The following is a 21,685-nucleotide window of genomic DNA, read 5'->3' on the forward strand; positions in this document are numbered from 1 at the left end:
AGAAAAAATCTCAGAGAGAATCACGGGTCGAATTTAAATTATTATTCTTTTCGTGCACGCGACTTCGGTGTTTATTTTATTCAAGGCACGTCATTGCGAGAGTCGCGTTAATAGAAACTTTTTGCCGCTGCTGCTTCCGATATGATAAATACTAACGTCCCGTCGAATCGCGTGTACGGTAACTGATGTGAATCTAAAATGAAAATTGCCACGACCGGGCACATGCCGTTGTCTCGCACCGAATACGGGACTTTTGCGTTTTATTCCGCACCCGAGATACAATATTGCAAAACTCTGGCTCAGTGTGTATAGGCTTCAATATTCGCACGCCGCTCTCGAATTTTTGTCCAAGCAAGCCTGCCGTAAAACTTGCCGTTAAATCGCAGAGAGGGGATTGCTATTTACGGTGTCTGATCTTCCAGCCGGTATCGGAAAGTAATTATTTTTATGATGATTAGCAATTGATTAATAGATAGCAGAGAATTCTGTCGTCTAATATCCTCTCGTGGATGAATAAAACATAAACAATTTCTCGCCGTACTTCTATTGTCGATAAATAAAACGTAAACGACGGATAGCATGTAGCTAATAAATATTTTATAATAGAAGAAGAACATTGGTCTAAAACCGGCTAAAAGCGAGGTGTATCATAATAGAATATTTGCGATTAAATTAATCACTAGTAGACCAACTAAAGTGATCGCTTATCAGAAGAACTACTTATAATCGTAAATCATTGATCATTAATCGATAATTACGAAATAAAAGACTTTACTTATAATATTTATTGCACATTGATACTTTGTGGTAAAAAAAATATTTTCATGCGTAAAAAGTGCCATCATCGAAAAATTATTCTTATATGCAATCGTGACAGAAACTTATTAGAATAACGTGAATTATTAATATGAATTTAAAATGAGAGTTATATTAAGAGTAATTTTAACTCTCTTTCTCTCTCTTTCTCTCTCTTCCTCTCTCCACTCTCTTCAACACGACATATGGCTAATATAAAATTTTTTTTATTTATAACTAATAATTGAAAATTTTATTTAAAAATCTTTAAAAAATCTTTAAAAAATATCCTATTAATTGAAATCAATAAGAAGCTTATTCGTTTTTCTTAATAGCTAATAATTTAATCGTGATCTACGATTATCTTAACTTTAATTACTTTCATTAGTTACGACCATTGATTGTTCAATGACCGTAATCATTAATTGAACGACTGAGCAATCTGTACTCGCGATGATTGATTTTATTGCCCAACTCTGTGTTTCCCTAGGTAATGAAAAGAAGATAAACGGGGAGTAAAGAGGAGAATCACGGAGGGTTGTGCAAGGGCGGAGGAAGTTGTGCAATGGTGAATGTGGTGGTTGATAAGTGGCGCGGGACACAATCAGCGGCACGAGGCAGCGGATTGGTGAATCTCTTGACTACCCCGCGATCACCCCGTACGATCATCCCCGTGGCGAGCGACGAAGGGTGGATTTCGGGCACCCTGCCGCGCGACCGTAAGGAGAACGTGACTCCTACGGCGGGCGGAAGGCGGCACGCGCGGAGGTGGATCAAGGAGGCGGCGCGGGAAGTAGTGGCGAGAAATCGGAAGCAATAAAAGGTTCTCGTGACGGAGGGACTTCGCACGGCCCTGGCGCGACTGCGGCACTGTACCCCTGCAGGGGGCTCGCTGCCGAACACACCGAATCCACCGTCCACCCCGGAACACAAGTCCCAAGTAAGCGCGAATCAGACATCCAACAATTTTTCATTTCATTTCTTTTTTTTTTTAACTATTTTATAATTATCGATACGCAGAGAAAACGATTTCTTTGAATTTAATAAATGTTAATGTATTCAAACAAATTTGTTATTTAGAATGGTCTAAACAAACCAATGTTTGAATCAATAAATACGATTGTTTGAATTTGAAACAATGTATATCTTTGTTTTAAATAAATTGCATAGAACATATCAACGCATATCAAAATATTTTGCTATTTTTATTTAAATAAATGATTTGTTTCATTGTTCGTATTAATTGCATTTATTGTAATCAAATAATACATGAAAGATATTACTTCAAATAATAATGTTCCGTCAAGTAATAAAGATTTTTTAAACGAAATAACAAAATTGTTATTCAAACAAATAATGTTTCGTATAAGCATATGTTGTGTTTCAATAAAACAAAAATATCAGTCAAATAACTAGGAATACTAAATCTGAAGAAACCTTTTTCTCTGTGATTTCTATAATTATCGCTATTCATCGATATATTGCCTAATAATCGTAATCATTAAATCAACTTGAATTTACTCAACAAGCAAAACAATAGATCACGATAACGACAAAATAGCGTTAGAATATGAATCGTGAAAAATGAATTTCTAAAAATTTTGCAGCCAGTATAACGTCTCTGACCTATTCTGAACTAAGACACTACCGTGTCTCATGATGTTATAATGACTTCTCGTTCTGCTTGGGTAGACCAGTATAAAGAGAATCGTGACGGAAAGGAACAGGGGATTCAAATTCCTCCTTCAAACTCCTCCTTTTCGTATCGTTATCCCGGCGACTTATCGAATTCCAATCTAATCGTCCCGATTGACTGCTCCGTGTGACGGACGGAACGGAGGGTGACGCGCGCGAATCTCCGTAAATCCGCGCTGTTGCAGGGGTGTTCGAGGAATCGCGAGTCGGCAACCAGATGTGGCAGCTTGGGGAGTAGCGCGTGTGGTGACACGGGGGATACATCGCAGTCGCAGCCATCGCGGGGGCAGCATGGAGGAGCCGACATGGGGGGCGGCGGTCGGGACGGCGATCTTCTGTCGTCCGCGATCCGGCGGTTCAACTTCAAGTCGGCCGGCGGCAGCCGTAGCTGCCGCACGGTGCCGAAGGTCGTGGTCATGGGCTCCAGTACGGCGTCCGAGACCACGATCAACACGAGCACCGACAGCGCCAACACCATGCTCACCATGGTGAGTGGCGAGTTATATAGCCAAGCACGTGAAAGCTAGACAAGCACGTTTCATTGAACAGCGTTGGCGGCGTGCAAATTTGACCGGACCGTGGGTGGCATAGGTATGCCAGCGAATAAATGCTGTAGAATGCGCGCAATTTGTATACGTCGACAACACATTGCGGACATTTATTGCTTCAAGAAACGTTATTATAATCATTAACTAAAATTAAAATCAAAATTAGAATTAAAATCAAGATAAAAAGGTAAATTCATTTCTATTGTTATTATTAGACGATCGAGTTTGGACTTTGACAGCTGATCAACCTATATACTTACGAAATGTCCGTTATTATACAACGTTATTAGATACAACTCTGCAAGCCTTCAATGTATACAAAACGATGGCCATTACATTACCATTATATTATATTATTAATATTAACGGCAAACTACACGTTGCATGCGCGAAGCAATGTTGAAGTCAAACACAATCTTCGGTTACGGTCTTGTAAGCATTAAATATTATTACGCGATATTAAATATTGTTACACGATATTAATTAGGTATGTTAATTGGTAAAGCGTGCGCGTGTTCTGTGCGCTGTATTGCATCGGCAGCGCCGAAGAAAGTTAAATTATACGCCAATATCGACGAAACGCGTTGCCATGTTTGCCGTTTAATGAATCTATATACCGGAGAAAAGTGTATGTTCTTCGCCTTGCGATTTAATGGGGGCACCTTTGCGTGCTTAGTATTCATATTTCAATCTGCAGTTAAGCATGAAACCAAAGTGCGAGAACCCCGTCGTCTACGCTTTTCGCGTACGGTACTTTGAATTAATTTTAAATGAATTAACAAATAAGAGCCCGCGTTAAATGAACAATTACGAGAATCGTGGAATATTTTTTTCCTCGTGGGATGCTACCGAAGGGAGTGATTAATGCGTCCGTTATTCTTGGAATAACGAACGTATATCTCCGAGGCAGTTTGAGATATCCAACGATCTTTTTAGATTACCGACCATTTCGAAGATATTCCATTCGCTTACTTTCCGCAAACTCGGACACATCGATCAATTTCTCGAGTTGATAGGTGCTTGATAGGCAATAACTGACTCCACGCGAAATATCTTAAACGTTGCACGCGAGGTGGTAATTTAATTAGAGAAAAGTTGAAATACTTATATATCCTAAAAGGTGGAAAAAAAAGAAAAAGAAGAAAGGAGAAAATTACTTTAGTTTGTGAGATATTTTGTACAACCTTAAATTTAATCACTCAGATTTTCCGACATGAGCTTAAAATTGACTTTTTTTAAATACAATTATCAAAAAAAGTTATTAGTCATAACTTTTCAAATCTCATAATATTTTATATATTTTATATACGTGTGTTTTTGTTAAATTATATATATTTTGAATTATAACTTTGTTAAATTTCACTGAAAACTAATTGAAACATGGTTATTTATCTGTTTATATCTCTGAAGTTTTAATTCGTCAAAATCGGTTCACTTATTTTCATCGCTCACATAGTTCACGAAACATTCATGTCTCAATATATTTAGTAAAGAAGAATTATTTCAAACACGAAATATCGCTGACACTCGCGGGAACTTTATTATACGTGTATTTGTATATATTTGTATATATTTTTGAGTACGGCAAAAAACTACCATAAGTAGAAAGCACTCTAAATTTATTGCATTTTCTTGGAAAAGTGATAATAAAAGTTAAAGGCGAACTAACAAAATATTAAAATTGCTATAAAAATAAATATTATTTTTCAATAAAACCATTTTTAATTTATGTTTTGTTAAATATAGAACGGTCATTTTATGGGGGTGGTTATACTTATGGCTAAGAGTGTAGAATGGACCGAGGCGAATCGGATCAATATACATATAAGCTTTGAAACAGGTATATCGATAATTTTCTGTTTCAAATCAGCTATTTTATCATGCTAATTTTAACTAAGTATATACAGGATAGATATTAAGTAAAAGGGTGACTTCTCACACAAATTCAAAACGAAAACTTTATAGGCATGATATATGTCTGAAAACTTATTAGTTTTAAAGATACAGGGTATCAAAGTTGAAGGAAAAATTTCGCTTTTTTTTTTTCAAAAATTTCGTAAACTACTCGGATTATTTTGATGTACCTTGGCGTATGTTTTAAGTTTCATCATAATTCGAGTAATTTTCGAAAGAAAACATAAAAAATACCAGTAACTAAAATATATCGGTTGACACGGTTTTTTTCCGTTCTCCAGGTAACGACGACAGACGGGGAGCAGCCAGACGACAGCTTCGATCTAATCGACGTGCCGGCCGAAATGTCGCCTCCCGCTACGGCCCCGTCGCAACAATCATCCATCCATCCCGCTGGTCATCGGGGACATCCCGACGACACGATCGGGGGCAGCCGTACCTCGTCACCGGCGTCGCCCACATCGCCGATCTCCGTCGCGGCGCCGGCGAATCAAACCACACCGCCGTTACCACTTCCGTCGTCGCCTACGACCCCGCTCTGCGGCTTCGACGGGACCGAGATGGCCGGGCCCTCGGGTCGCTGTATGCGCTCGAGATTCGACTTGGGTCAACCGGACGGCGGCAATAAAACGGCCAGCGGCTCCTCCATCAGTCAGGGTCACAACGCGAGTAACGGCGCCGAGGGCGCGACGACTCTGCCTCCACCTACGCCGATCCCCACGCACCAGGAGACCAGGTTCACCTTCGGCGGCAGCGGCAGAACCCCGCCTCTTCCGGATCTCAGAGCCGCGGATTTCTTCAGGTAAATTTAAACTGACTTTCCGGTGAATAACGATCCCGGTGAAACGCGATTAGGCGAGAGGCAGTAAATGATATCACTGTAGAAAGTGGATTTCACGCTCGGGTAGATTTTATGGAAAAATTTCCCTCTCAGCTGGCCGATGCTTTGAATGAGAATGTGAATCGATGTTACAGAGCAATAAAACTTACTCGAAATCTCGAACTAAAATCAGAAACATTGAAATGTCTAAAAGATCGATGCTGTATGGAACGTTCGGAAGACTCCTCTATCTTGAAATGAAGATAAGAATATTTTAGGCGGATTTAGGGAAGAACGAACTTTATCTGTAAAACTATATACGCCTACAGAGCTGTATAGTCTGTCAGTTACATTTCCCTTTTCTCGCTTTTAAATCGCTATCTCGTGCAATAATTTCCAGATTAAAGATCCCCATCTCTGCTTCGGGCAAGATTGAAATTTCTTAAAGGAATTAACGTACGTATCCTTTACTTCTGCTATCTTTTACCCCTCTGGGATACAAAATTTCCGGCTAGGCTACGAGTTACAGAGAAATTTTCCAACTGACTTTCTCGGCTAAATTTTGTTCCGAATTGGGAGGAGAGTTTGGGGGTTTCTTTAGTTTGGTTGCGAATCTGTCAGTCGCTGCCGACTTGCGTAATCGCGGCGAGATCCGTATCCTACAATCCCGTTTGCATTCAGCACCCCCGTGAGGGGCTCGGTGGACGCGGGCCAGCCCGATGCGACCGACTTGCGTTCCTCGATTCGAAATCTGGTGGCCGCCCAGGATAAGCAGAACGCCAGGGGGGGATATCAGATCGATTATGCGGCCGGCGGGAAAGCCAACTCGAGCCAGGCGAATGCGCTGGAGAAGGGCATGACCGAGCACAAGCGGAGCCAGAAGAGGCCCAACATCAATGTGACGACCAATCCGCTCGATATATCGCTCATAGGTGCGACCCAGCCGTGCAATACTCAGGGCTGCAACGTTCAAAGTAACGCGAGCACAAAGTCGCGAGGACGATCAGCGGGTGAGTCTCTGTTCTTTTTTTTTTGCGCGCGAAATAAAAAGCTCCCCTCTCCTTTCTCTCAGTTCACCATGTTCTTAGGTAGTTTCTTAAATGTGACGTCAAGATTCGTTGAAATCACAGTGACAACAGGGACCACGTCGCGACCTTCGTCAGCAATAAAAAGAAAAAAAAGAGAATTCTCTCGCATTCTATTCACCCCACGAATCTCACTTTCTCACAAATTTCTAGGCGCGAATATATTTTTTCCCTTCTCTCTGTCTCTCTCCTCCACCCTCCCTTTCATTTTGGTCTCGTCTAGTCAAATTCATATTCACAATAATTTACTTGATGAGCTTGTATCTTACTAATCGTGATCAATCGCTCATTCGCGGTTATCATTACGAATTAAAAGATAGAAAACCGGCAACCTCGGTAAGCATTGATCGTATGAGCCACCGATTTTACTCTCTATATACTGCGTGTTACTTATTGTTAGCTGGGGCTGTCGATCGCTCTAACCAGTTAGCCAAGACTATCGACCGATTCCGCAGTCGAGTTGTTTAAGTAATTCCAGTTCGAGACTCACTGTCTCTAGATTGCGTGGTAGCTATACACTCTATGATACTTACAATCTTGACTATAATATAGAGAGACCGTAGAGAAGTCTGGTCAAATATTGGAATTTTAATGACTTTATTAAAATTAATTAAAAGCTATCAAAATTAAGATGCCATAACTATTAATCTTATCATTAGAACAATTATATTTGTCTCTTTTTTAAAAAAAAACGTAAACTACTTTGCTTTTGTTTCGCGTACTAATTTCAACAAATATTCGCGCGAATGGAGGGGATAAAATATGCCTAATCAGGGTTAGCGCTAATTGACAGCGTCGCGCGGGCGTAAATCGATCCCGCGCATTTGTGGATACATATACGTATATGTGCGTATATGCAATAACGCGTGCGTGAAGTAGAGGAAACGGGAGTAAACGAGAAAAAATTGACGGTAGCTCTAAGGAAATGAATTGATGTTCTTTTCTTTCAGAATCTCATCCACTCGTTTCAGCCATTCATTCATGGGTCAGGCTCTTTTTCCCGTTTTGCGCAATAGGTATTACATAGTCCGGCGAATAGACGATATATAGTCATTCTCGTATCCACACGGGGGCGACCGTCGAAAGCGCATGAAACTTATGCAATGATAATAACTATAACTATAACTATGACATTGACGATGACGATGATAAAATGACAAGATGATGATAACAAAATAACGATGACGATGACAATGACAATGACGATAATAATGACAATATCAAAATGACGATGACATGATGACGATGTCATGATGACGATGACATGATGACGATGTCATGATGACGATGTCATGATGATGACGACAATGTCAAGATGACGATGACAATGACGATAACAAAATGATAAGATATTAACGATGACAATAATGATGGCAAGATAAGGATGACAAGATGACGATGCAATAATGTGTGTGAATGAGTGAGAGCGGTGGGACACGATCTGATAAAGCTTCCTATCGGCGGCCGCCCTTTTTAATGGTATTACGTGGATACAATACGGTTACACAAATGCGACTATGCGAATGCGCTTGGGCTTCTTCTCCTTTGTTCTCCATCTCTTGTTTTCGCTGCGTCTCTCTTTGTCCTTGTCTCTTCTTGCGTTGTCGATCAAACTGCTTGCGCCTCTTTCGCGCGAATCTCAGACAACGGCAACGAGCGGCGACGACGACGACATTTATCGATCCTACTATGGGAGAGAGTAACAAAAAAGCACACGCGAAAATGAATATTACGAAAGTCATTCCCGCAAGATGGTCCTTATGAGACGTGATGCCGATGTTCTTAATGTCGCAGCTCGTTGTCTCGCGAAGTCTGCGATGATAAAATCGGTGCCGTAGTCGAGGGAAATATCGTCGCCGATGCTTTGATCGTTAATTGAAAATCCGTTGCGTGTGCAAAATACACCGATCGCGGCTTAGTGTGATTTCTGTCGCTGTCGTAAGATCGTTCACATAAACGTTCACTGGTTATTTCACGGAGAATTAAAAAAAAAGATATCCTTTTTATAAAAGCAGAACTGCAAAAGTGACAGAGAGTCAATTGAACCTCCGCTAACTTTATTCGATGCTTATGCGAACGATTTATGAAGGAAGAGGTAGAAACGTCAGATACACTCGTCATGTTATCAATCTGTAAAATTAAACATGTAACATTTTATAAATTGCTTGCTATTTTCATATTTTAAATTTTACATCCAGATCGAGATATAAATTGAAATTATATTGCATTGTTTATATTATATAATATACATATTATATAATATACGTATAATAAAAGAAATTGTACATTTTCTGAAAGAAATTACATATCTCGTCGTCGAAAATTTCTACCTCTTCCGTATTTCTGCTTTCTCTTGTACTGTATGTATTACAAAATGTGAACTTTGTGTCGTTATAGATAGATAAATAGATAGATGTAGATTTATCGACGACACCACGATATTGAGAATTAAAATCGACATAATTTCGTCGACTTCAATATTTCGATTTGCTGCAAATATGGAAAAATTGCATTTTGTTATAATAAACGTAGAACGTTTTCGGGTCGCAAAATTTTTATCGCACTAAATATAATTAAGGCCAGTTTTTATGAGTTTGAGTTCAATTAAAAATGTATTTCGTCTGCGAAAAGGTTATCGTTAAGCATTTTATGCATAGCCGTATTAAAAAGTAAACAGAGTGCAGTTTATATTTAAGTCATTTTTCTCTGATGAAAGTACTTTGTGCATTTAATTACAATTTCTTTTTTTCTCTCTTTACACGACTTAATTAGTATTATTCTTTAAAAAAATATTTACTCGGGTGCAAGCACGCGTTTCGTAGGGAATAAAAGCTCAAGAAAATTAAATCTAATTTTATCTCTCAAGCGAAGGGGCTGCGTTGCAAGCACGCGAAATCACGCGGGATCACGCAAGACCGCGTAAATCTCATTTTCGCGTATATTTGCAGCACGCCGAAATCTGGGAAGCTCGTCGAAATTACGCCGTAGTTTTAATTCATCGCGCGACATCGATCTCAGCAAACGCGCGATCCCGCTCGCTTCGGCTACGCCGCGCCGTTTAGCAGCGCGAGGGAGAAGACTTGGGAATGCCGCTTTGCGCGAGTCCTGCTATCGAAATCACGCCTTTGTCGTTTACCTGTTTGTTTCTATTCACTAGTACCCACCGCGGGACGTCTGCGGGATCGCCGTCTCCTCCGTGCTATCCGCAATCTCTCTCTTTCTCTCTCTCTCTCTCTCTCCCCCCGTTATTATTCCGTCCGTCACGTCGACACTGTCGGATGGAATCTCGGTAATTGCAATTGCGCAAGACTCTCGAGAGCTCGCAGATTGCGGAACTTTTGTTTAAACGAGAGGTTTCCGCGTCTTAAAGATATCCTCGTCGACCTCTGTGCACAGGCTGGGCTAGAAATTACCGCGGGCTCGGGATGAGAAAAGTTTTACGAGAGAACCATCAACTATTGTCCACGTAAAAGAATCGCTAAGATGATCATTATTAGCATTGATTTTAGATCCTATTTGCTTCGAAGGGGAGTTACAAAATTCCTTTCAAGTGTAAACTAACGAATATTTATTGAATACAGACCGATTCATGCGGGCTGATCGACCAATAAATTTCTTCGTGTTACATTTTTTTTTCCACCGTTTCAAAGGTCACATGATGAATTTTATTTGATCGAAATGTTAACAATGCGTTTTAGATTCGAAAAAAAAACGATCGCTCTATTACGCATGGAAATTTTTCATCTTCCACGCGTTTTCACGCTTTTTACCTTTGCACCGTCAGGGGAGAGTTTCGTGATCGATTCTAAAGGTTCACAAGGTTTCCTAACAAAAATTGGATACCATTATGTTTGAACCATGAAGCACAACGATCAACTTTGAACTTTAACTCCAAATTCAAACAAGTTTCACGTGTTACGACGAGATTTATATACATTGCGGAAATATAATATATTTAATACTTCCACATTTCCACATTATCAAGTTTTGCTATCAAATTATCTTGTCGAGCGGGATTAATGTTTCTCGCTGAGGTAAAAATCAAAATTAATTAAAGAATGATAAGCTTCGCTTTCAATACAGTCCCTCCATTTTCAGTCGGTTAACAGAGAAACTATTCTTGGTGTGCCTCTTTTGAGATGATATTGGCCCTAAATATTCCAAAGAGACTCTATAAGTGGAAGCTAACCATCGATTCGACGTACTCTCTACACCAGCTATATGTGAATAAGATAAAGATAAGAAAATATAATTAGCAAACAGAGAGGCGTGTACACAATTCCTTTATTTTTATTCAAGGTTACATTATCCCTCTTTCCTCTTCGACTAAGCTTAAAAACCGCGGAAAATTTTTTCGAGGTGGAGACCCTTAACCCAGCCTATACACTCTCGACGGGTAAATACACTCGAACCTTTTCCATAATCGATGTCAGCATTATCGAGATTCTATCCTCGTATCGAAAGCTTTGCCGCGAAGTATCATCGTCAAGATGATTTACGGGTGACGGCGATTCCGTTCGGGGGAGGAATACCTAACCGCGAATGTGTGTTGTCGGACACGCATCTCGCGTAAACGTATCCCCCTCGGCGATCTCGCCGAGGTGGGGAAACGGAAGAAGGGTGGCCGAAAGACCCCGGAAAACGCATTCCGCGCGTTCAGAATGAGAGGTGACGCGGGAACGAGGATGCGGGGCGACGAGAGACGCTTCTGTCTCTCTCTGTCGCTCTCTTTCTCTCTCGCGCCCCCGCCGATTCGTGACCCCGTAAGATCGACGAGCCCGAGGACGGGATAACGGACACAATAAATTTTTCATATCCGGAAAGGCGGAAGTGCCGGTGGCGGCAGCAAGCGATCGACCCAGGCGACGATCGTGGTGCAACAGCCGTCCTTGTCGCTGGATGCGCCCGCGGCGACGATTCTGCTGCATCCGGACACCGACGCCAGGAGACGCGAGGAGAACATGCGGCAGCTGTTAGACGTTGCCAACACCCTCACCCTGCAGGAGATACACGACTTCGAGATGAGGTAAGCAGATATCGACCGCTGTTGCGGCACTTGCGGTTGCACGACATAGGAAACGATACGATCGATATCGGCCTGATGTAGGCCTCATAAAGATTTAGGAATAATGGTGGATATAATGTCATATTTGGTAAATATGATATTATATCATCATATAATATTTGCTTTATTTTAAAACGTTTTTTCACCTTCTCTCTCTTTTCTCCCTAAAATATTACATTTTCAATATAGTAATATAATATTCAAAATATATTTGATTTTTTTTTAAAGATAAATGGTTTTCTGACCGGAACTTGACCAACGTCATTGTCGATTTTTAGCAATACGACACCACACTATCTTATTCATTTTTTAAATTATAACGCATTTCACAATCTAACAGTGTTTTTAATGAAACATTTGCATGATAACGTGCTCAACAAGATATTAAGGAATATTTAAAAAATATTAAACCGCTTTGCGCGCGTAATGCATTGAGCTCAATAAACATTTTTCCCTCATGTGTTTTTAAGTAATTTAGTGTGCTCTCGGTCGCGATAAAAGGAAGTTTACCAGGAAATTTTTTGTCGAAAGAGTTTTGGCCAGAGCTATTCAATATTTATGAATTTATATAGAGAGTATCTCACAGAAAGAAAAATCCATACTTCGAAAGAGAATAAAGCACTGCAGATGGAAAGATTTATAGACACGTGTCCAGTTCTAAATACGTTCCAGAGCTATGTCGGGATTTTAATTTTAAAAAAGATATAAAGAAGAACATATGTTTTATTAATGTTAAAAGAATTATTATCTTTATTGTTTTTAAGATTTTAACATGTTTAATAATAATATAACATATTTCTTAAACGTTGCAAAAATTCTTACGATCTATCTTTAATATAAATATATTATACATATACTTTCGTCATACAACATACAATACTTATATTCAGCTTTGTACTTCACTGTTAAATTTGTAGTGTTGTAAATGTAACCCTATTTGAGTCGCTACTGCTCCTACGACTTAATACTCTACCTCCACCTAGTTATTTTTAACTAAAACAATGGAGTTAAATATTTTAAAACAGTTCAAATTTAGCCTAAATTTGGATTAAATTCCATTGTTTTAGTTAAAAATATACATATATTAAGTAGGAGCAGTGGCGACTCAAATAAAATTAAATTTGACACCACAGATTTAACATTGTTGTAATTATCAATTATTATAGCGATTCGCGAAATTAATTGAAAGTCGTGTTCTGAAAGTTTCCAAAAATTAGAAATATATTATACTTAAGAAAAATATTATTTGTATATCTCTCTAATAATATGCAAGGACAATTACATTATATATTAAATTTTATGAAACTTCTTTTGAATCTTAACGAATTTCAGCGATTATCCAAAGTATGAAGTTTTCCTTCTGAAATCATCCTGTATAGTCAAATATAGTGACAATCGAATAACCCGCAGATACGGAAGCCCGCATCATAGTCGATCACAGTCGGTGAAGGCTCCCGGGAGTCGATCCTCCGGTCGACCGAATTACCTGTGTCTTCCGCAACAGAGATCGCGAGTGGCGAGTATGCCTAATACCGGCGTGGAGGAGGAGTACTACAGACTACGGCATTTCAGCATTACGGGCAAGGGAGTGGTGAATCGGGGCGACTCTCTAAAGAGCCGTAGATCGCGCTCCAACAATAGCGTGGCGTCCAGCAACTCTAGGTAAGTTCAAGCATAGTTAACGGGGCCAAGTGTTATAATTTGACGAACATTCCTGTGATATGTGCTGGTAAGTACTATGTGTGCCAATTCTAAGACGTTTGAATGTTAGAAACTTCCAACATTCGAATGACGCAGAGAGTTATATATATATATTCGCCAAGTCTCATAACTTTCCGATTTAAAATAAATTATATATCGCGATACTTTTAAGCTTCTAATTAGTCGCGTTATTCGAGAGATTTATATTCATCACTAATATTAAAGATTCACTAAGTTTACATTTCTGAATCTTTTATTATAAATGTTACCAGGAAAAAAAGTGGATCGCGCTATTGAATATTTTTGCAATATATTCTCTCGCACAGGAATTTTATTACAGAATTGACAATGTATTTTTCTTGTCAATTTTGCAATAAATATTTTTCCAACGCGGTGTCGATAGCAATAGCGATATCGACACGATCGACAGTCGCGCTTATTACTCTACGGTCGAGCGGTGATATTTGCGATTGTGCCACCTCGTCTCTGCTATCTCCGCTATCTCTCTCTCTGGGAAGGAGCGTGCCGTAGAATATTTCCGACCTCTATCTCCGGTTCGCCTTCTCGTCGTCGCGAAGCGAGTTGGACTGTTGCTCTAGATCGAACGCGTGAGTTTACGTGTGGCGTTGAAGTTACGTAGACACGCGCGTTGGACCTTAGAGCGTGGTCTTCAGACATCATGCAAATATAATATATCAAGGCTGGATGGCAAATATAATATTTCAAGCGCAGTTGGCATAAAGGCACAAACATCTAGCGATAACAAAACGTTATCTTTCGCACTTATTATTCGGAAAAAACGTTTTATTTGCATTTTGAAATAATTTATTGCATTTCCCGTAAAATATACTCCGCAAAGTATACTCCAATTTTAAACTTAAAATACTTTTTTTATAGCGTCTTTATACGTAATCTCGTGTAATACGCTGGTATTTGATGAAGTCGAGAGTTCCATTGAAACAATTCTTATTTAATTTCACATGAGACTACACTTTCAGAAATCTGTTGTGTTTGTTGCACAAGTCGAGAAACAAATTGTTTAATTTTTCGTGAACGAATTAAAAAATATAATTAACTAGAAATTAATAAATTCAACTTTTACTCAACTTATAAATTAAGGTACGTTTTTTCTACGCACTCTTTTGCTAGAATAAAGAAATGTTATCTGATATCATATTTAATTTCTGTGCATAACGCTATAGTATTTCAGAATATGTAACAGCGCATATTTAATAAAGAATATAAAGAGAGACGCTATAACATCTCTTTTACGGAGATGTGCTTCTACATGTATATACTTGGCACGAGACGTTACTGCATAATATGATATGAACAATATAAATAACAGAAGTAATATTTTCTGTAAAATTTATACTTTGTTTTTATATATTTAAATTTATTTATGATAGGATTATTTGCAAGAAAGAATGTCGTGTATCTGTACTTTTGAGAAAATTAAAAACACCTTTTGCGAAAAAGTAGGACAAGTAGTGGAATCCAAATGTCACTCAAGAAATCTACGTTTAAGCAGAAAAGACGAAAAAATATCTTGAATTCATGCACAACAGAAAAAGATACTGATACCTTCATCTAAACTGACGAAAAATTTAAATGATTTTATTGTCCAGCCATAATTGTAATTATATACTATGTATAAACCGATATGTAAATTATTGACACATGCATGAATTATACAAGAGTGTTCTGGATTTCTCTTAAAGCAGTATGTTTGCATATAATGTAATAGCAATATTGTGTAAAATATTTATATATGTAACAGCGTTTAATATCGAACTGAGCGCGAATTAACGAAGCGCAGGGCATCAATGACTCAGGTAACTAGTCGTGTCATTGTAAGCGCTAATCTTATTACTCAGATTCTGCCGACCGAAGTGTGAAACGTTGAATATTCACGCGCGATTGAATAAACCTGTTACGATACTTTTTCCCTTTCTAGACGCGGCTGCCGAGTTTGGTATCGATATATATATAAAACGAGGGGGTGAATATCGCGCGAAACACATTTCCAATGTACAATATGCAGAATATTTTCTAAAGTTTATATCGAATTGCAGAAGCGTGCTTCGTGACAAAATCGGAGTTGACCTTTCCTCTGTGAAAATTTAAAGCGAGAGAGAGAGAGACGGTAGATTCGAATGTGCTTAGAGACGAAAAGACTTTAGAAAATAACGCCTTGAGGGGCTTGACCTACAAAGTTTCTATTTCTTCTTGTTAGTTGTTAATTGCTTTCAGGTAAGAATTTAACGAGATTTTAATTTCAAGCTTTACCTGCTGAAAATATTTGACGTCGAGAAAATACGAAAGTTGCCGATACGAAGAGGCGCACGACGCCAATAAAATTTTCGCTAAGATAAAATCGCGCGCGCGGTTTATATCTCCTCGTAAAACATGTTTTCAGAATTTGACACGAGAATCACGAGCGTCTCACGGGACGCTTTCTATAGCCGGTATAAGCGACATATAGATTTATTACTTATTTAAGATACCACGAAAAAAAACTATTATACTGTATTATGTAATGCAACGTACATACATATATGAGACATGATTGTACTTTATTATTTACGGTTATAACGCGAATAATATTAATTTTTTACTCCGTTTTCACCAATATACATAAAGTAACTTTAATTTCGGTTCAATTTGTTCTTTATTTTTTTCTAGTTTTAATAATTAGGAAAAGATTAAAAGTAAATTAAACCGAGATTAAAATTAAACTACATTAATGGAAATAGACAACAAATAAGTTTAGAATCTGAGACAGATGTTACATTTTTTAAAGCAAAAAATTGTTATAATTCTTATTTGAATATCTTTTTGATTTAAAATGTTACTTTAAAAAAATATATTTTTATGGAACAAATGCACGCAATACATATCAGAATTTTTTATGTATTATATTATATTGGCTTTAAGAAAGCAATTTATATTTTTATCTGATCCGGATTACATACTTATGTCGTATAAACTAAATTGCTTCCGCAACAATTTATGATTTCTCATTATGTCTAAAAGTTTCTTTTTAAGAGATAATACATATTAATTATTTCGTAATTTCTTCTTAGAACGCGACTAATTATAAGTGAAACAATTTGCTGCCGCGAAGTCTCCAAATCTGTTTGAGAATGATAATGTCAATCGTTTTCTCTATTCCTGAAATACTACAGCAAATGAAAAACTTGATTGAAAATTACGGTTTATATTTTTATTGTAAATTTGAACAATTAAAAATATGTAAAATAAATGAATATATTTATATACAATGATAGAAAAAATAAAAGTACATTTTTAATTTTCTAGTAAAACATCATATTTTTTTCATCCGGCTGTAGTATTGTTATTACAAGTCTAAAAAATTATAATTTACCAGGAGACTGAATGTCAGGGATTCGTCCATATACATATTTGTGTCCAAGTAATCCATGCAATCTCCCCCGAAAATCGTCGAAAATTCAAGATCTAGAAAATCCAAATGGCGGCGTAACTTCTTCCCTTATTTTTCTCGAAATTGTACACCCCCATTACGAGATAACGATCTTGATTCTCCGATATAAATCGACGATGTAGCTTTATCCTGTTGCTAATCTCAATACGCGCCTAGCCTTTCTTCTATTCGACGCAGCACGGAACACCTGACCGCCTCGTACCCTGGTTCGGCGCGGAACTCGGCGGCGGGCTCGTTGGCGAGTTCGAGGGAGAGCAGCGCGTCTCAGGGCCCGGCGCCGTATCGCGTCCTCATGCTGGGCGCCCCGGCCGTCGGCAAGAGCTCGTTGGTGTCGCAATTTATGACTTCCGAGTACCTGCACGCCTACGACACTTCGATCGGTGAGTCGACCAAGTTTTATACGGCCATCGCGACCGCAAAATCCGCGGCCCCCTGTCCCCCCCTCCTCTTGCCCCCTTTCCCTCACCCCCTTCTGCTCCCCATGCGCCGCGAGCCGCGATACGTCACCGATCGATCGAACGCTCGGCACGCGACCCTCTTCCCTCCTTGTCCCCTTCCTCTCCGTAAGATCCCGAAAGCCAACCGGACAGAAAGAGAGCGGGAACGAACCGGAACGAAAACAAGCATAAGGGTCCTTTCCATTCGAGTTCGGGGGTGTGATGTAATTGTTTTGTCCGACCGGTCACGGGAAAATCCGCGTGCACATGGCGATTCGAAGTGGCGTGGAATGGCCCGGAAATAGGGGGGTATAGCGCCGATGTTTTTCGGGCACCCGCTGCGTTCGATCCCGCCGCCGCTGCATTGTGCGCACGGAACCGAAACAAATTCGATTTAAATGCTGACACTCTATTATTTCGCGTTATTCGAGGTTTCGTGCCAAAGACTTCGGCGCACTGAATATAAATTCTCCCCCTTCTCCTCCCTCCCATATTTTCCTGGAAATAAATCTCTATTTATACAATTAGAGCAAAGCTTGTCGCGAGTAATGTCCCGCATCGCGGGTCTCGCCGAATTATCAAACTCCCGTCCCGTTCAGAAACCGATGCGGAAATTTGAATTCGACCTGATTTGCACTTTACAAGTACCCGCATATTCCTAGCTCGAATTGAATTTAAGATGAAGAACATTTCTGGAGTGTGTGTGTGTGTGTGTGCGTGCGCGCGCGCGCGCGTGTGCGTGCGTGTCATGTGCGTGTGTGTGTGTGTGTGAGACACTACATTTCGTCTCGGTTTGTTTCTCCATAAAGTTCGACCGTTCCGGTGTTTATTTGTTTTTAATTTCCATTGTTAATTAATTAATCATTTATTTAATACACGTTTTACTCGTTCCTGATATTATATACCATCCCGGATTCTCTCCCTTACAAAAATTCAATTTAATAGCAGCCAATTTAATACTGGAAATTTCACTTATTCTGAATATCAAAGGCTTAACAGCAATGCTCTTAATACTCAAAATAAGTAATCAATCATTATCTCCCAAATATTAAATTTCTGTAAGGATTAAGTACCTAAAGGCCTATTTCTTCGCATTGCAGACGACGAGTCCGGCGAAAAAACCGTCAGCGTGCTCCTGGCCGGCGAGGAGTCGGAATTGACTTTCATCGATCACTCTTGTGCCGAAATGACGGTAAGTCTAGTAGCGGCTCATACGAAGTAGATGCTATCCATGTACAGTCCGTCTGTATATACGAGTATACCATCGGACCGCGAATTTTCCTAATGCTGCAGACATTTGTAAAGCAGAAGAATAAAAAAAAATGCTATATCAGTATTAGTGCCGGGTAATAAATTTTATTGAAATGTATACCGAGCAGAAATTCATTTCAGGTGTTTTATTTCAATGAAATTATTAGAGAATAAAATGTCTGAAATGTGAATTTCTGTGTGTGCTCGGGGAAAAATTTCCAAAAATTTTTTACTTTACTTGACATATAAGGGAAATACATATCGTATACGTATTTTCGTCGAGAGGATCGAGGAGCAGAGTTGCGAAAGGTGAAATGACGAAAGTCGGTTATGATTGACAACAAGGTTGTTTCACAACTCTCTCTCTCTCTCTCTCTCTCTCTCTCTCTCTCTCTCTCTCTCTCTCTCTCTCTCTCTCGGAGAATTTTCACAGTCAATTGATCGTGCCGATGCGCATGATAATGTCGCTAATTTTCCGTGCCCCTGAACTAATCATTTTTGCCGCAAGCTCGATCTCCACCGAGTCCAGCCAGAGGAGTCTCTCTCCTCTCGTTTTCGTCGAACAAACGGACGCGGGTATCGCCGCGCCTTGAGCCTCCGGCGGCGAAGTGCTCTCACGACGACGGGGACGACGTAATCGAGTTAACAGTGTTAACACGGGGAGGGGGAAGAGAGGGATAAGGGGGAGAGCGGGGGTGAAGGGGGGAGGAGCGGGCGCGGGCAGGTTGAAAGGATGGTCGCGGGAGGGGCACGCGGTGTGTGCTTTTGTACCGCGGGAATTAAATTAAAATCCATTTTCCACGGTGGGCGAGCTGACGCGCTGGCGCGACGATACTCGCGTACACGCTCTGCAAATGTGGAGGACCGCGCCGTGATATACGTACACACAGTAGCGGCCTACGTCGTGAGTTGGGGAGAGGAGGGGGCAGCGGGGGTCGGTTGACTGCGGGGCTACCGGTGGGGCGGAGGGGTGGGAGAGGGGAAGGGGGGGAGGAGGAGGAGGAGGTTAGAGTCGCTGCCACGCTTCGCCAGACAATTTCAATCGAATTTGCCCTTTAATTAAAACGTACGTTCGCAGCCGTTCGCGTACAACGCACTGTATATCGCGCGGTCGACCGCTCCGGCGCGCGGCGGCGAGCCGAGCTACGCCGCGCGCCGTGCGCGCGCGGCCGATCTTCGCGTGTGCCCGACGAAACACGGGGTAGCGGCGGCGGTGGCCGGTGGTGACGGTGGTGGAACGAACATTGTGCCGCGCCGCTAATGGCGGTGCTCGAAAACTCTCATCGAGAATTTCCGAACTTTCTGAATTCCGCGGAATTCCGGCGACCGAAGGCCGAACTCTCCCCCGTCCTCTCCGTCCGTCACTCTCCCCCTTCCCCTCCCCCCCCCGGGGACGGGTTCGCGCGCCGTTATTCCTGGTGCCCGAAAGTCAAGGCTGACCTCTAATCACGTTAGGCCGCGAGACCGCAAAATCCTGATTTCCGTTGATAGTCTCGGAATTATATTAGACCGGAGCTCTATTAAGTTAATGTGTTTATTTATTACGCAGATAAACTCGTTGCGATAGCAATCTCTAGCGCGAGGCAGAATAAAAAGAATTATACTTGTAGTAAGACGGCATCTCTCGCTGAAATTATCGATAATGGAAGAAAATTTTTCCTTGATTGGAAAACGAATTGGAATTCTATTTAACTTGTTTTTTTTTATGATTTCATAAAAATACGTCTAACTTTCTGGAGCGAAGTGATTTTTACACAAAAGAAACCGATACAATTTCGAGCTCAGGTCGCTACGGCGTGCATGTGACGTGTCCTAGATCTAGCGAGTCAATTTTCATCAATGTATCCTTCAATCAATTCGAGATAACTTTTACCTTGACAAGAATGTCGAGAAATCGATAGTCCTTGTGAGATAGGCAATTAGAAATGGAGCGATTTTCAGTGTTCGAGCCACGAAATAAACAACCGCAAAGCAAGCTTTTTACGTTTCAATTTCAAGTGAATTTTAATAAAATCTTAACTTATGAAACATAATTACTTGAGGTAATTACAAAATTACGGAAAGAAACGACGTCTTAAACATTTTTGTTACGAAAAATTTAACTTTGTGCTGATCAAAGAACTTGCGAAGTGAGAGAACGGAGTAACGAGTTTTAAAACGCAGCAATGTCACTTTTATTAAAAACTCAATTATAAATTGCTTCCGCTGTCGCTTTATTAGATGTGTCACGTAAATAAAATTGCCCTAATATATTTATGAAGATAGATTATATCGAAAAATAGATATATTGATGAAATAACGTTGTGTGTAAACACTGTAATTTATCAGCGGTTTGCGGTTATGATGTACAATCCATTATTCATAACGGTTAAATATACATTAACTATTAACTACGCATGTACATACAGCCGTGCAGTTAAATGCATACGGCTAGTTCGTTAAGTCCTCGAAATAATGTTACATTGTGTGCAATACGTCACAGTCGCTGCGGAGCTAGTTGAAAATTTTTTAAATTGAGTTGCCCGACTTAATTTTAAGTGGATTTTATCTTAACGGCGTTTCAACTCGCAATTTAGTTACCGAAGTGATTAATGTTGAAAATGGGATCGTGCAGGAATGATAGCGTCCAATAAAATTCTCATTAAAGAAGATTGATTGAATAATGCGTAAACGAACGGTAATAATTCGTAGGTGTCTTACATAAATACGATTTAAAGATACAACTCATTTTTCATCTTCGCAGCGCACTCACCCGGTGCTTAATGCTTCAAATTGAGAGGTGAGAAAGGAATTTAAAAAGTTACGAGATGATCTCTGGGCGAAATCAAATTTTAGTTAAGGAAACATCCTCTATAAATTTAAAAAAAGCAAGATAGATAGGCAGAGAGAGAGAGAGAGAGAGAGAGAG

The 21,685-nt window shown here is 39.9% G+C and overlaps 1 protein-coding gene across 1 annotated transcript in view; it reads left to right on the plus strand.

The window, feature by feature from the left end:
• The first annotated feature begins 1,670 nt into the window (after nucleotides 1-1,670).
• LOC105448456 overlaps nucleotides 1,671-21,685 on the plus strand; it is a 35,005-nt gene continuing 14,990 nt past the window's right edge. Inside the window, exons 1-8 of the mRNA XM_011687007.1 lie at nucleotides 1,671-1,735; nucleotides 2,676-2,978; nucleotides 5,234-5,754; nucleotides 6,454-6,782; nucleotides 11,682-11,883; nucleotides 13,333-13,584; nucleotides 17,246-17,469; nucleotides 18,627-18,718. Of these exons, the coding sequence (XP_011685309.1) occupies nucleotides 2,796-2,978; nucleotides 5,234-5,754; nucleotides 6,454-6,782; nucleotides 11,682-11,883; nucleotides 13,333-13,584; nucleotides 17,246-17,469; nucleotides 18,627-18,718 (1,803 nt within the window). The 5' untranslated portion in view covers nucleotides 1,671-1,735; nucleotides 2,676-2,795. The remainder of the gene's footprint in view (nucleotides 1,736-2,675; nucleotides 2,979-5,233; nucleotides 5,755-6,453; nucleotides 6,783-11,681; nucleotides 11,884-13,332; nucleotides 13,585-17,245; nucleotides 17,470-18,626; nucleotides 18,719-21,685) is intronic.

This window comes from Wasmannia auropunctata, unplaced genomic scaffold, assembly GCF_000956235.1.
Source record: "Wasmannia auropunctata unplaced genomic scaffold, wasmannia.A_1.0 LD336085.1, whole genome shotgun sequence".
NCBI lineage: Eukaryota > Metazoa > Arthropoda > Insecta > Hymenoptera > Formicidae > Wasmannia > Wasmannia auropunctata.